Here is a 16594-nt window from a genome sequence, read left to right on the forward strand (position 1 = left end):
TATCTAGAGAAGCAAAACCTTTAAGAAAATCACAGATCTTAAGAGAGCTCCAGGCTAAGCTACAAAAATGGTCAGTGACCAAAGTCTCCATAATAGCTGGGTGGCAAGAGATCACTCAGGAAGAGTTTGAGCTGCAGAGGCAGGTTGAGGTTTGGCCCTTGGGGACTTGCCTGCATGAGTGTTCACGCTGGCCTTAGAGTTAAAATCAGGTAATAGGCGGGTGGCTCCTTGTCTCTGAGCTGTTATGTGCATGCCTTGGGGTTTGCAACCAGTGACACTAGGGGGCTGTCCCTTCACCTGTGGCACCTCTAGGATGAAGGCAGAGTTGTTGCAGGAGGTGCTATTTGTGCACCACATGAGAATTTCTAGTTTGGAACCAAGAGGCCCCACAGGGAGAGGACTGGAGAAGGGGAACTCTGCCGGGCCCAGCCCCAAGAGCGGGCTATTTGCCTGTGAAAAAGGAACCATGTTGAGGGCGCTGCCCTGAGGGACAGATTCAGCTACAGCAGCTTTCACAGTGAGGACCCTGCAGTCATTGCCCCTTCCTGGAGCTCTGACACTTGAGGCCCAAACAGTAAAGCCCCTGCCCTCCAGAGTTCTGGCATCAGAATCACCTATGAGTTTGGGAGAATGCAGACCCAGCACCCCCCTCCCCCACCACCCAATCTACCAAACCGAGGCTCCAGTGATTCCACATGCAGTTGGGGTGAGAGATGGTGGGGACAGACACATCAAAGCGTCAAGTTCAGGTTCTTCCTCAGAGGGCAGAGGCGAGTGCTTGAATAGACGGCTCCCAGAAATGACCAGTGAAGGCTGGCTGTCATTAAAACATGTGGCAGATGGTTTTCATGAGTCCCAGTTTCTCCATTTCTGAGGAAGGATAGTGAGACCTGCCTTGTGTGCCTCTAAGAACATGGGCCCAAAGCCCAGGTCTGTCTCGAGTGCTGTCACCACCCAGCCCAGAGTGTCACTACTCACCATGTCCTTAAAGGCCCCCAGCACGGCTGCTGTGATGATGCCTAGGAACAGGCCCAGGACGTTGAACACAGTTGAGGCCCAGAGCAGCCTGTAGAGGTGGAGCACATCCTGACAGCCGCTCACGCCCATGAACTCGTAGTAGGTGGGAGAGTACTCGGTGCTGCACATGGGGAAGACATGACAGTGTCACCTGTGCCTGGGAGGAGAAGACCTTGCCATGTGACAGCAGGGCTGGGAGGACACAGTGCTGGGGCCAGACAAACAGTATCTAGACAAGCCGTGGGTCTTTGCTCTCAAAGGCCCCCAGCCCCGTTAGTCATGCCAGAAAACTGAGCCTCGGTTTTCTCATCTGTGAAAGGAGCCAATCCTGTTCCCTCACACAAAGACTAAAAGATATGACGTAGATGCAGTATCCAAGGACAGGGAAGAGCAGAGAAGGGGAGAGGAGGAAGGGATGGGAGGAAGGGCTGCTAGCAGTAATGGGATTCCCCCTTACCCCTCCACGCTGGACTCACCTTTGGCAGTTGTAGAGGTCGCAGCAATAGCAGGTGTTGCTCTTCACCTTTAGCTGGCACTTGCCATTCAGGGAGTGACAGGTGACCTGAGAGCAGAGAGACTTTGCCAGGTCCCAAGGACCTGTCCCCCATGTGCCCACTCATTCTCACCCCACAGTGGGCAAGGCTGCACCTGGTCAGTCAGTGAGTTCTCTCTCCTGAGCCCACATTTCCTGACCTTCCCTTCCCTCCCCCTATTCCAGGTGCTGGGGGTTTGGAGGTTGAGGGTGTGGCAGGACCCTGTCCTCCAGGAGGAGTTAGAGGACCAGGCTCAGTCATGCCAGGGTGTCCAGGTGGACAGTGGTTGATGGACCAGGGGAGGGAGAGGGTTCTGGGCACCATGCCTCCAGGCAGAGATTCCTGCAGGTAAGGACCCCTGCAGGCAGTGATTTCTGCAAGTGGGGACACCTCCAGGTAGGGTGAACCTCCTCCAGGTGGAACGCCTCCAGGTAGGACCCTTCCTGACAACACAGAGGACAGCTCCCAGCAGCCTGATCTGACCAAGCCAGCCCCTGCCTAACCCACACAGAGGCCTCCCCTCAGGCTACAAATGTTGGGAACACATCTGATGTTTAAAAAAAGCAAGGTTAGGGCAAAAACACAAGACTTCCTCCTTCCCCCACCACTATTTGAGGTGGGGGCATGAGCCATGCCACTCACGTTTAGGAAGTAAGAAGGGCAGAGACCACCCTGACCTCAGAAAGAGGACAGTGACATTTGGGGAGAAAGAGCTTCCGAGGGAGGATCATACACTGCGTGATGGGCCAAGGTTCAAGCAAACTCTCTAAGCTCTCTCTGCAGGAGCTGAGGTGGCTCTGAGAGGCAGAGCCACAGGCACATCATATCCTAGAGGCCCTCAGAACCTCCCTGGGGCCCCAATGGGTCCAGAAGCTCAAGCAACCCTTGGGCACATGGCCTTTCTTTCAAAGCTCTGTGGTTAACTTCTGGTAATCACCCAAACTGGCAATGGGGCACTCTAGAGCACTTGAAAAGGGTAGCAGGAAGATTAATCTGGAAATGGTGTGGGAAACAGTTCAGATGGGGTGGAGACCAGAGACAGGCCAGGGAGCCATGAAGGTAGCCCCAGTATGACTCAGACCCGGAAGGAGACTGGGGCCGGGAAGCGTGACAGGTGAACCTGGAGGACTAAGGAGACAACAGTCACAGGCAGGCACAGGGAGAGGGGGAAGGAAGGAACAAGGGCAAGGCATGGCTCTGAGCCCAGCCACCAGCTCGTGGGAAGGTCAGAGCCACAGAATGGGGAACTGGAGGTCAAAAGACCTGACCCTAACCCTAGGTGTCCCCTGCTGGGAGGTGTCCCTGCTGGGAGGTGTTCCCTCCCAGGAAGTATAGAGAACAACAGCAGGAGAGAGAGGCTTAGAGTAGGGTCAGCACTAGAGGCCTGGAGGCAAGCCTAGTCCACTGTCTGTTTGAAGATGAAGCTCTGCACAGCCACACTCATCTGTGTATGCATCGCCTGTGGCTGGTCTGGTGTGGGAGAGACAGAGTTGAGTAGCTGGGACAGAGACCGTCTGGCTTGTAAATCCTAAAATATTACTGACCCTTTATGGAGAAAGTTGCTGGCCCCTGGTTTGAACTATGTGGGTGGCTTCTTCCCTAGTATCCTCAGGAGCTTTTAAATCCCCAGGTCCACTAAACCCCCTCCCTAGGATGGGACCCAGCACCAGGATCTGCTCAAGCTCCTAAGCTGATTCCTATGGGCAGTGGTTTTGGGAACCTCTGATGGACGGATGGAACTGATTGGGCCTGTCATCGTTAGGCCTGACAAACCGGGTGAGGCAGGAGGGTGGGGGGGCTTGCTTCTCTATGATCACAGAGCAGAGGGTAACAGTTGACCTTGAACTGGACTGAACACATTAGGGTAAGTAGGAAGGAAGGAAAGAGCAGCACCAGGGCCTCTGGAGGAGTGGGGCACACATGGAGGGCCCGAAGAGCCCATGACCCCTCTGAACAGGACAGGTCCCCAAAGCTCCCTCCAGCCAGAAGAAAGGTCATGAGTGCCAGGACAGGCCTTCGGAGAAGAAATATGCCACCTGCCTTGGAGAGGGGCAACAGGGAGCCTCAGGCCAGCAGTGGAGGCCTGGTCACAAGGCCACTAGTGCCTCATGCCACAGCATGCAGAATGTCCCTTCTCCTCCTATGGTTCACGGAGCACCTCAACAACCATGCAGGACGTTAACCTTGGCATTTGTTCTCGTGTTCTCCTAGATTCTCCTGTCTACTCCTGGCTACTCTGTCCTTCCCCTTCTCTGACATTTGTACACAGTTTGAGAGCCCATGTTTAGTTAAACCAGCAAATTGACACAGAGCTGGAGTGAAATAGCCAGATAAGGGGAGCTACGTGCCCACCTGACGGTCTGAGAGAAGACGGCATGCCATGGTGCACTTTGTTACTCCTGGCATTTCATGCAGCTAGAAATAGAACTGAAATCACCCTGCAGATGTCCTTGGCCCTGGAACAGTGGGTGAGTTTCTTGGCCAATGCAAATGCAGTATACTAGCTTTTTATTGCAGTGATTAAGTCAATAAAAAATGTTCATCGGATAAGCCACAACCAACCAGACTAGTGAATTCTAGGACTGTTGTGTGCAGAGAAGACAAGTCAGCAGCTGTGATTCCAAAATAAATAAAGCATATTAAGATGTCAAAGTTAGTTCTAAACAAAGGGTGAGCTGCAAATGCCTCACCTCGGCACAGGGGGCAGTCATGACAGGGAGGACCACCAGAATCCAAACGTTCAGATTTTGACTAGGGACACAGAAAGTGTGGGATCCATGGATGAGCAGAGTGAAGCCAGACACGTCCGCCAGTGCTCTTGCTTACCTCTGTCTGGTAGACATCAGGCAAGTATCCCACCCCGCTGGAGTAGAACTGGCATCTTCCCGTAGTGAGGGGTCTTGTTTCCTAGAGACAAACACAAATAGAATGGTACAGTTTCATCTCTAAATTGGGAGTGGCCAGAGGCAATTTCAGACCTGTCTGCCAATTTCAGATCTCCCTAAAGGAGAGGTGCCAAAGCCAATAACAGCCTGCCAGATGGAGAACACAAAGCAGGAAATGCCGAAGCCCGTTCCAGAGCAGCCTGGCTCCTGCATCCAGGAGGCAGGGGCCCCAGGGGAACGGGCACCCTGTCCTTGCAGGCTGGGCTGACACATCTTCTCTCATTGGTCAATACAGGACAGCTGAAAGGAGGTGGCCCTGTGACTTTTTCAGGTGCACTTTTACAACTCTCAACAAGTTGACCCCTTGGCTCCTGTCTCTTCCTCTGAAAGCAAAACACATTTTTCCACTAGGAAGGGCGAGGGATGAATTTCAGACTAATTCATTTATCTAGCCAATCATCCATCCACCCAACCATCTATCTAATCATTTAATCATTCAATTATCTATGCATCCATCCCTCTACACAGCCAACTATTCATCTATCCCTTCTCCTCCCTTCTTCACTCCCTCCACCCACCCATCCTCCATCCTTCCATCCCTCCATCTATCCACTCCTCTATCAATCCATCCAATCATCCCCATCCATCCATACCCCCTCCATGCACCCATCCACCCACCAACCCCACAGCCAAGCATACAACCACCTATGGCCCTATGCAACTATTCATCCATAAGTCTCTCCCCAACATTCATGCAGCAGACACAGAGCCAAATTATAAGGGTTCTTGCCCTTAGGGGATTAGTGAAGGAGACAGACCAAAAAACTGGCAATGACAAAGTGTTTATAATCTCTGAAAGAGAATAGCTGTCCAATGCCATGAGTCTGTATAATCTGTAATATGTAAAATGAGTTAAATCCCAACAGTTGTATTTAGCTTTATTACTGTGTTATGTTAGTTGCACTTCTCAAAGCATTCCTACTTCTGACCTAAGAAAAGAGTATAAAAAACTACCAATGACAATGGCAACAGAGAAGGACAGTCATGCATTTGTTCATCCAGGCAGCAGCTACTGATGGACTAGTGCTTCTAAATGCCAGGCTCGGTCTGGACGACACAGCAGTGGGGGGCTGGAGCTGAGTCTCTGTCCTCATAGAGTCTATCTTCCTGCAGGAAGACAGATACCAGAGCCCAGGAAATGTGCGTGGAACACAGAAGATGGTGGAAAGGGCTGGGTGGGGCTGTGGGTCAGGGTCGGTCTACCCCATGGGAACCCTCTGCCCGGTGCCGCCCTGGCCAATTCTACTCCTCCCTTCACTTCCTGGGTGTCATCCCAACAAGGCTTTTTCATCAGCAGCTCCGGCTCAGTGTCTGTTCCCCAGGGACTCAGGCCAGTGCCAGCACAATCCAGGTGACTGCATCGGTGTGCAGGTGACGAGCTTCCAGTTCTGGTGGACTGACTCTGTGAACAGTCCTTCTTCTTGGTGTCTATCATGTGGAAATGCCCTTCCAGACTGGACAGGGATGCCTCGCTGAAAGGGTCCAGATTCATGAGTCACCCAAAAGTCACCCTCACGCCTTCCTGGTCTGAACGTCCAGCCCAGCTCGAGGGCTGATTGCCCAGGTCTGAGAGAGCACATTTTCCATTAGCGCTGCCTCAGCCAGCTTGGGCTGCCATAACAAATACCCCACATGTGATGGCTTAAACCAGCAGGGAAGGCCTCTGAGCTCTGGGGAATTATTTCTGTATGTAGATCTTTTAAACCCAGAAAAGCAATTGAGAACAAAGCTTAAAAGACGGAACTCACTATGTGCCGAGCGGCAAACACACCGTCCACGATGGCACAGCAGAAGGCGGCCACCACGCCGAAGCTGACAAACACGATGGCTGCCACCAGCTGGAAGCATAAGACAAAAGGCGGCTGTGGGCGTCCAGTGTTTAACAAAAACCTTTTTTTTAATACAAACCCGTTCAAAATCCTGCCTTGATATTAGCTGAGCCTTTTGCAGAATTTTCACTTTACCACTACCTTCTGTCCTCAATGACTTACAGCCCAGAACAGACCCTGGGCCAGATTTCACCCCTTGCAAGGCACATTCTTGCTGATTTCATTTCACACAATAAATAGGCTGCTTTGTGGTGGGAGAGAGTCTTCAGTCCCCCGCCGCTTTGCACGATCCTCATGAATAATCAGGGGTTATTTAACAAGTGCCTACAATGGGTATTTAAACGGTTTACGATTTCTTGCTATTACATGCACTGCTACAAAGACCTTAAATTTGTTCTATATATAATCTGGGGGTTTATGTATGAGTAGGATAGATTCCTGGAACATTCAAGAACCCATACTTTCAGATAGGACAGGTTTAGGATCTCTGCACTTTAGAATCTGAGCCAGAAGGCCACATTGTCCCATGAAGAGACGTGGCCAGTTTGACTCCCTCCCTCCGACAGTCTAACACGCATCTCCTTAGATGCCAAACAACACATCATATTATTAATCTTTTAAGTTTTACCAATCTGAGGCTTGAGGATCTTTTCTTACAGTTGTTGGCCATTTTTTTACATTTTTTCTTATGAAATAATTTCAAGTTTACCAAAACAAATAGCAAAAACCCTACAAAGAATTCCTGTGTGTCCTTCCCTCAGATTTCAACACTTTCGAAACCACATCAGTGACCTTCCTTATCATAACTCCTCTCTCCAGCAGCGAGAACCCTGCTCTCGTGATCCACAATGGACGTATTTCCTCAGCCCTATAATGTGCATTAAAAAATTTTGAAATCACTAACCCAAACCTTGTGCAAAACAAGCTACTAATTAGAGTCCAATATTTATGTGCAGTTCTATTTGTCTCTAGCCTTAGATAATATGGCCAAAACCTGTTTTCCCATGTAACTTAGGTTGGCTGCTTCCCTGTGGCTGAGTTACTCATTAATAATGCAGCCAGGCTCACCGGTTACTGTATTCCATATGGCCCTCTCCCTCTCCGTCCTTGGTAATCTGCATTATTTATTTGTTCAACAAAGTGTAGGGAGTTGGTAAGAAACATTGCCTGGTTGGACACCCCAGAACTTTGAATTCAGTTTTGATGTGAAACTTTCTGGGGCTTCTCAAGGAGACAGATGCCAAGAAACAAGGAGCTGTCCATGCTGCCGTTCCAAGGTGAAAGGGAGCAGGCTGGCTCCGGGGCTTGCCTTGGGCGCAGCCCCTTCCCAAACACCCCCACTCCAGCCCCCGCGTATTGCTTCCAAATGAAAACAGTCCCCCGATATTGCAAATCAGAGCTGTCACCTGAGTCTTTTGGGGGGATCTCTGAACTGGTCCTCAGTTTCCCCATCTGGGAAAAGAAGTGCTGGGCTGTGCCTTATCGATGCATTGAATAAATGCCTCCGGATAGCTGAGCTGGTCTAGGTGTTATGGTGCAGATGTGACAAAATTGACAGATGTCTTTGGCCCTTCCCCGCAGTAAATGACATTTGATGATGAACTTGGGGACTACCTGAGGGGATTTGTGCTGCATAAGGCTTGATCTGTACAACAAAAAATGATTTCCTGTTGGACTTGCTACAGCGCCGTGGCAGTTTAACACCAACTCCTCTGCAGGGCTGCTCTGGGTCAATGGACTCAGTAATGACTCAGTGGCTGTTTTGTGCTTTGGAGAAAAGCAGAATGGGACGGAGTCCCCACCAAGAAGAGCTGACACCCCAGGGTGATAACCGCTGTAACAGGCGTAAACCCAGCGCTCTGGATGTGCACAAAAAGGGAGGACTCGCTTTACCCCAAGGATGATGAAGGCCTTGAGATAGCCCTGGGAACATAATCTGAATTTCCTCCAGAAGCCATTCCAGCCAGGAGCTATACTACCTACCGAGTAACATTTGAAGTTCACCAGCGCTAAGGAACTATGGCTAAAGGCAAAACTCTTCCTTTATCTCAATGGGGAAAGGAAAATCTATATATCTTCTTCCCCTGTGAAATTACTGCAGCAAATAAAATTATTATGATGTAAAGAGGTACGTAAAAATCATTTGAGGAATTATACCTAAAAGAGCGTTCCTACATTTGTGTGTTGTTAAAAAAACAAATTACAACATATACAAAAGATTCAAAAGGCAATTTTCAGATTTCCCAGTAGGGAGGCCAGGCACCCTTGCTTTTCTGAAGGAAAAAGGAACTGGCATCTAATTCAGCAGCTGTGTCCTCCCAGCCTCCGCCTGCTCTTTGTCCTGGCTCAGCACACCCTTCAAAGATGAAATACGAAGCTCCACAGTTCGTGCTTTTCTTTCATACTAGCCATGAATCCCAAGGCTACACCAGCTCATTTTAGCATCAGCTGCAGAGAAGGGCACTATGTCCCCATGACTCCTGCCAAGGATGCCTCTGTGATTAACTGCAAGGCCCGGAACCCAGCGCAGCTGGATGTTAAGGACGCGGCTCACACTCTGTTCCATAAGGGTACCCCCCCCCAAAAATCTTGTTGGGCAGAATTCACGGTGAAAGAGGGAAAACAGGGAGAGACTCAAAGATGAACAGAATCACTTTGGAGTTCCCAGAGTCCTATAGCACACTTCCCATCTAATTCTAACAACTGGGATGTTGTTACCTGAGAAACTTCCAGAAGTAGCACTGCACGCGACCCCCTGATGCCCTGAGATTTCTTTAAGCCATGTAGGGACCTGCTGCCCTGTGAGTTTATGATGAACCTGAACCAACCCAATGACTCTTCAGCAACGTCATGCGTCCCAGCCAGGAGGCCAGCTCTGGCCCAACCATGCCTAGTCACAGCTGGGACAGCCAAGAGACCCTCACCCTATACCTCCACCCGATTTCATCCGGAACTTCACAGAAAGCATGGAATTTCCAAAGTATCCTCTAACATTGCAGGACTGCCCTCAACTGTCTAGATTTATAAACATGCTCTGGTTTGGTCTTACACGATCTGTCCCTACCATTCGAATGTCATCAACTTTCAGCTGGTTCTGCCTGGTTGCCCTTTCTCCTACTACTCCTGCAAAAGTAATATTTAGTGCTAGCAAAACCACACACATGGTAAACTCAGGATCATATATGTGATAAATTCAGTGCTAGCAAGATCACATGCATGACAAGTTCGGTGCTGGGATAATCACACACATGCTATTGCTCAAGAACTTCAGTGGTGCGTAAACCCCAGGGTCCAGGTGATCATGTTGGGAAAGATATTGGAAATTCTCTCCTCCAACTCTTCAGGCTGGAAATGGAGAACATGCCAGAATCAGAGATGGGAGAGCTGCCTCTTAGGAAAGACCTGAGTTGGGTTTCGAGTCACAGCTACTTCTCTTCTTTCCAAGCATCACTAACTCTCCTTCAAGCTGGTAGTGAGTTTGACAAGACAAAGCCAGGAGAATGCACATGGCAGACACCTAATCAGTTCTCAAAAGATACAAACCAAATCACTTTCCATAACATGTGAGGACTGCCAGAACCTAGGGATTTTGCAAGTGGAAACTATTACTCTAGCAACTCTGAAAGGCTCTAGATTAATATTTTAAATTAATTATTAATATTTTGTGGCACTGTTTGGGATTCTCTTCTCTTGGGAGAAGGGCAATCAGGTTATTCAGTAGGGAAAAGGTCACCTTCAGACCTCTGCAGGGCTCACAGATTTGCATTCCAATAGGGAGAGTAGATTAAAACAACAAATACCAAACAGATAGATAAGGCTGTGGTGATAAGAGGAGAAGACAGAAAGAAAACAGGGTTAAGGTGAGAGCCTCTCCCTGGGAAGGTTGTCACTTGGGGTGGTCATGACTCTGTGTGTCCCTCATCCCCATGTATCTCTCCATCTTCTTTTCTAAACCAAGCTCCTAAAACTTTCTGCTGTGTCCTCTGGTGTTGTAACTGGTAAAACCCAATAAACCCTCAGCCCCTTAGTAACATCTTCCCCCTGCCTCTCACTGGGGTCCTTATGTCTCACTCAGAGCTTTCTTTCCTCCTCCCACAACCCCACACTTAAGTCCATGTCCCAGACTCGGTCCTCCTGGTGGCAGTCATCCCCTATTTCCTGGCTCACAGTCACCCTCCCCAGTGGGACCACAGCCATGATTTTTGGTGACTCTGAGGTCTAGAGTGACCCCTCCACTGCCCTGGCTCTGGTTCCTGGCGGTGTTCACCACCTTCCTCAGCATGCTCAGTACTGGCCACATGCCCTGTGTTGTCTTTGTCCCACTCAGCAATGCCACACAGGCACCAACTCTCCTCCCACCTGGCCCTTCATCCTGGTCCCACTACCTGTCACCATCCCTCAACTATGTGCACGTTTCCCAGCTTACAGACCCGGGTCAAGTCATTACCCCTGTGAATACCTACAACCCCTTGCTCCCTCCTCGTGTTCTTACGTTTACCTGCCAAAACCCAAACTGAGTTAATACAGCTCTCCAGCTTCTCCACACCTGAAGAGGTGACCTGTCCTCACTCAGTTGAGGACGATATCTGCTCCTCCCACCTCCTCCATCTACACCCCTGCCCTTTGTCTCTTCATCTTTGCTGTTACCTTTCCTCCTTTCAACCACAGCAGATAAACCTGGAAATCTATAACAGATGGAAAAATGGAAAATCCACAAATTCGTGAAAATTAAACACACATTCTTAAACAACCAATGGATCAAAGAAAAAACCACAAAGGAAATTTAAAAACACTTTGAGATGAATAAAATAAAAACAGAAATAGCCAAGCTCATGGGACGTGGTCAACACAATGCTCATTTAAAAAAATATATCTCAAATTAACAACCTAACACCTTAAGAAATAGGAAAATAACAGCAAACTAAACCCAAAGCTAGCAAAAGAAAGGAAATAATAAAGGTTAAAGCAGATATAAAAGAAATACAGAACAGAAAAACAATAAAGAGAATCAATGTAACTAAAAGTTGGTTTTTTGTAAAGGTTAACAATATTGACAAGTCTTTAGCTAAACTAAGAAAATGAAAGAAAAAGCAAATGACTAAAATCAGAAATGAAAGTGGGAACATTACTACCAACTTTACCGAAATTTAAAGGATTATAAGAAAATACTATGACCTATTATACACCAACAAATTTGATGATCAAAATGAAATGGGCAAATTACTGAAAGGCACACAAATTACCGAAATTAACTTAAAAAAATAAATAGAAAATCTCAACAAACCTATAAGAACTAAAGAGATTGAATCAATAACCAAACACCTCCCAACAAAGAAAAGTCCAGGACGAGATGGTTTCACTGGTAAATTCTACCAAATAGTTAAAGAAGAATTACATCAATCCTACTTCAACTGTCACAGAAAATAGAAGAGGAGAGAACACTTCCTGACATTCAATGAGGGTAACATTACCCTGATACCTAAGCCAAAGATATGAAAAGAAAGGATAAAGAACAGACCACATCCCTTATGAATATAGAAGTGGAAATCCTCAATAAAATACTAGCAAACTGAATCCAACAGCATATTAAAAGGATCATACCCCATGTCCAGGAATTCAAGAGTGGTTTAACACAAGAAAATCAATCAATGCAATATACCACATTGACAGAATGAAGAAAAAACAACCTAAATTATCATCTTAATTAATGCAGAAAAAGATTTTAACAAAATCTAAATCCTTTCATGATATAAACACTCAGCAAACTAGAAATAGAAGAGGATTTCCTTAACATGATAAAGGGAATTTACCAAAACCAGCTAACATTACACTCAATGGTAAAAGGCTGAAACTTTCCCCCTGATAAATGGGACAGGTCAAGGATGTCCACTTTCACCACTGCTATTCAATACTGTCGTAGAAGTCTTTGTCAAAGCAATTAGGCAGGGAAAAGTAAAATAAGGCATACACATTGGAAAGGAAGAAGTAAAACTATTTCTATCTACATGATTCTATATGTAGAAAATAACAAATAATTCACAAAAAACTACTGCAGATAATAAATGAATTCAGCAAAGTTGCAAGGTACAAAATCAATACACAAAAGTGAGTGGTGTTTTTATACACCATCAATGAACAATTTGAAAAGGAAATTAAGAAAAAAAACCATTTATAATATCATACAAAAAATATAATACTTAGAAATAAATTTAATCGAGGAAGTAAAAGACTTATACACTAAGAACTACAAAACATTGTTGAGAGTCCAGCTGGGTGTAACTCAGCAGTTGAGCATCGACCTAAGATCCAGGAGATCGCAGTTTGATCCCGGTCAGGGCACATGCCCAGGTTGCGGGCTCGCTCTCCAGTCAGGGGCGTGCAGGAGGCAGCCGATCAATGACTCTCTCATCATTGATGTTTCTATCTCTCTCTCCCCCTCTCCCTTCCTCTCTGAAATCAATAAAGATATATTTTTTTAAAAAAAACAACAAAAAAACACACAAACATTGTTGAGAGAAATTTTTAAAGACCAAATTAAATGGAAAGAATTTCATGTTCGTAGATTGGATGATTTAATGTTGTTAAAATGGAAATATCCTCCCCAAAGCAATCAAGAGACTCAATGCAATCCCTAGCAAAATGTGAATGGCCTTTTTGCAGAAATGGAAAAGCCATGTGGAAGTGCAAGGGGACTTGAACAGACAAAACAATCCTGAAAAAGAAAAACATCATGAGAGGACTCAAGCTGATCACAAAAATTACTAGAAATCTACAGTAATCAAAAGAGTGTGGTGTTGGCATAAGGCTAGACATATTGACCAATGTCTATATGTCGTTGAGATTGAGAGTCCAGAAATAAACTCAAACATCTATATCCGGATGATTTTCAACAAGGGTGCCAAGACCATTGAATGGGGTGAAAGAACAGTCTCTTGAGCAAACGGTGCTGAAACAACTGGACACCCACAAGCAAAAGAATGAAGCTGGACCCTTACCTTATACCATATGCAAAAATTAACTAAAAATTGATCAATGAGCTAAAACTACACAACTATTAAAAGAAAACATAAGGGTTAATCTTCATGACCTCAGTTTTGTGATGAATACTTAGATTTCACAACAAAATCATGAGCAATAAAAGGAAAAATAGATAAAATGGACTGCATCAAAATTTAAAACTTTAGGGCAGAGGCTGTGTCCCTTGTGGTACATAGTAAGCTCTCAGTGACTATCTGTTGAAATGAGATGTATCTTTCAGACACACAGGTGATATAACCCATTGCCTGAAATTAGACTTTCCAATTCGAAGAAGAGAGATCTTTATAGGAAATCCTGCTGGCTGTCCATCCAACATCCACCCCTCCTTTCTTTCCTGCAAACTAAAGTTGATTTTGTTCAGGTCCCCCACTTCCACATTAGTCATATCCCTCTAGGGAGCTGACCCCACCCAGCTCCTCAGTGAGCCTATTATTGGTGAGGTAATCCAATGACCGGGGTTGGTTTAGAAATGAGTGTGGACCTGGACAATGAGATAAGAGGGAAAGTCTGTTATAGATTCTGGGAAAGTTGTCTCCTTCCTCAGGGAGAATCAAAGGAAGGCAGCATCTTCTTCCTTCCTCTGGATGCTGCTATGTCAGGAGGGTGACAAACCCAAGGAGGGCAGAGGAGAAAGAGAGAAGAAAGTGGGGCCTCAGGACACACTGCGCCATTGAGTCAGCTGACCATAAAACTACCCACTCTGGACATCCTAAATGCATACAAATCCTCACAGTCTCTACAGGGTTAAGACTGGAGTTTATGTTACTTGCAGCCAAAAGCTCTGCAACCACTTTAACCTCAAGTTCATGTCTTTCAAAGATTCATTCATTCACTAAACAAAGGTGTGTGGGTGCCCATTTGGTAGTGAAAAAACTGGAGTCGCATCTCAGGGAACATGTCATTATAGATAGGTAAGTGCTAGGAAGGATAATTGTTATAAAGGTATGAATCCAGGAGGTTAGGGGAGCTTTCCTGGGGACATAGCATTTTTGCTGAGATCTGAAGGAGGAAGTGTAGTTAACTAAGCAGAAGAAGGTGGGGGTGGGGGATAGAGCATTCCAGACAGGTAGAAAGAGACAGAGAGAGGGACAGACCGAGACAGAGAGGGAGAGAGGAAGAGAGGGAAAGAGATCAGCTGGCAGGAACTTGGCAAGGAGTAGCACTGGTTAAATGTTTATTCCTTCCCTCAACACCCAGACAAGAGAAGGAGGACAGCCTGGAAGGCCCTCCTGACCTCTCCAGGCTCTCCCAGGAGGTGGCATTGATGACCTGAACCTCTAGGTAGAAATCTTGATAGGAATAAAGCAAAGGCTCTGCTCTGCTTAAGCTGGAAGTGGCTCTCTTCTTGTCTCTCTCACCTTATTCCACAAGACTCAGGTGCTAACATACTGGAACTTGACCTGTTTTCTTATGACCAGACCTAGTTTCTGTCACACACACCCCAGTTGACCAGATGGCAGGAAATGTGTGTAACACCACTGGCTTCTCCATTCACCCTCCTCACCCCAACTCCCTACCCTTCTCCCGAAGTTAATCAAACTTCTGAAAGGTGTAGGTGGCACTGTCTTCAGGGGAAGGTATCCCTTATGGTCCCTTGTCCTTCAGCTGACCCCTACAGACCAAAAGCTGAAGACATTAGGCAGAGGAGTGGACAGGAAGACAACCAGGATCCCTCTTTCACACAACATTCAAAGGAATAGAAAAAAAAAGGCATCTCTAGACCAGACAAAGGCTGATGTCCTAACCTTTTGCAGGAAATGTTTTTAGTCTATAAGTTATGTATTAGTCCTTATTGGTTCTTCTAGTTCAATGTTGGGGGGGATCAAACTTTTAGTTTGTTAGTTAGCTAACAAATTTTTAGGCCTTTAACTTCTCCATCTCTGGCCTTTGGGGTCATGCTAGGCTATAGGGCTATTAGTGAAATCAATGATTCATGTGCCTGTTTCAGTGACTGGAAAGTAATAACTCATTCATCAATGGAAAAATATCAAAAGCTGACTCAATTTAGAGCAATCTTTAGACATCACTGGAGACTAACATAATAATGGCAGAGATAATGGTGAAGCCACTTCTAATGATTAGATTGAACAGAGTAAAATGATACCATGTAATGATATCATTATAGACGAAATGATACCATGTCTGGAATTAGTTTCAAAATAATATGAGAAGGGAAGAAACGGGTGGGAGATGAAACAAGACTGGCCCTGAGTCAATAGCTGATGAAGTTGGGATATGAGTACAGAGGAGTTCATGACACTAGTCTGTCTACTTTGGAATATGTTTAAACTGTTCTGTTGTAAAAAAAAAAATTTTTTTTAAATAAAAAGAAATCAAGGAAAAAGAAAGCATTCTTTATATTTAGAAGCATATGAAATACAAGCATTCTCTCTTCAGCTGACATTTTCTCAGCCTGCTATTATCTCCTTTTGAAACAACTTGAATGTCTGACTAACCTATGTGCTTAAACACAGTATTCAACAATGGCTGCTATTCCCTGAACACCCGATATGGGTGAGTGTGTGCTAGATATCTTCACATGCATTAACCCAGATGGTCCCAGCCACCCTGAAAATGAAGAAACTGAAGTTCAAATCTGTCAAGTAAGTTTCCTGAGATCACACCACTACTGATGATGAATACAAGTTTTGGCTTTCACAAACATTAAATTAAATGTTAGATAGTGAAATATATGTTTATCATACAAAGTTAGCCTTGGAAGAATGCATTTCCTGAAAAGGCAGAGACGAGATTGTGTAGGCATTGCAGCAATGCGAGTCGGAAGGCTCTGCCCTGAGAAACCTGGGTGCCCTAACCTGCTTGGCATACAGTGAAGCTAACTGGGGAGCTGGACCCCACACTGCTTTGGCACCTACTGTCAATTACGGATTTTCATCCTTTCATTCCATTTCTTTTACTAAAGTCATAGAAATGGACTTCCAGCATCCAGAATGGGGGGAAAATAAGCAAAACTATCTCTATTTGCAGGTGAACCTAATCTTATAGATGGAAAATCCTAAGGAATCCACTAAAAAAAAAAAAATACAAGACCTAAAAAATGAGTTCAACAGGGTTGCAAGATACAAGATTAAATAGAAAAAACAGTTATATTTTTATTTTTATTATTTTTTTTAAAACATTTTATTTTAAATATATCTTTATTGATTTCAGAGAGAGGAAAGGAGATGGAGAAAGAGAGATAGAAACATCAATGATGAGAGTCATTGATTGG

At 45.8% G+C, this 16594-nt stretch overlaps 1 protein-coding gene across 3 annotated transcripts in view; it reads right to left on the minus strand.

The window, feature by feature from the left end:
• Positions 1–16594, minus strand: part of TMEM255B (transmembrane protein 255B) — a 48124-nt gene that overhangs the window by 19677 nt on the left and 11853 nt on the right. For 2 of the 3 annotated variants that reach the window (XM_081128380.1, XM_081128379.1), the window contains exons 4-7: positions 6244–6333; positions 4377–4457; positions 1494–1579; positions 979–1138 (exon numbers count right to left, since the gene is read on the minus strand). In XM_081128380.1, coding sequence (XP_080984506.1) covers positions 979–1138; positions 1494–1579; positions 4377–4457; positions 6244–6333 — 417 coding nt within the window. The remainder of the gene's footprint in view (positions 1–978; positions 1139–1493; positions 1580–4376; positions 4458–6243; positions 6334–16594) is intronic. The other variant, XM_081128381.1, reaches the window with a different exon arrangement.

Source organism: Miniopterus schreibersii (assembly GCF_964146895.1).
Source record: "Miniopterus schreibersii genome assembly, chromosome: 2".
NCBI classification, from domain to species: domain Eukaryota; kingdom Metazoa; phylum Chordata; class Mammalia; order Chiroptera; family Miniopteridae; genus Miniopterus; species Miniopterus schreibersii.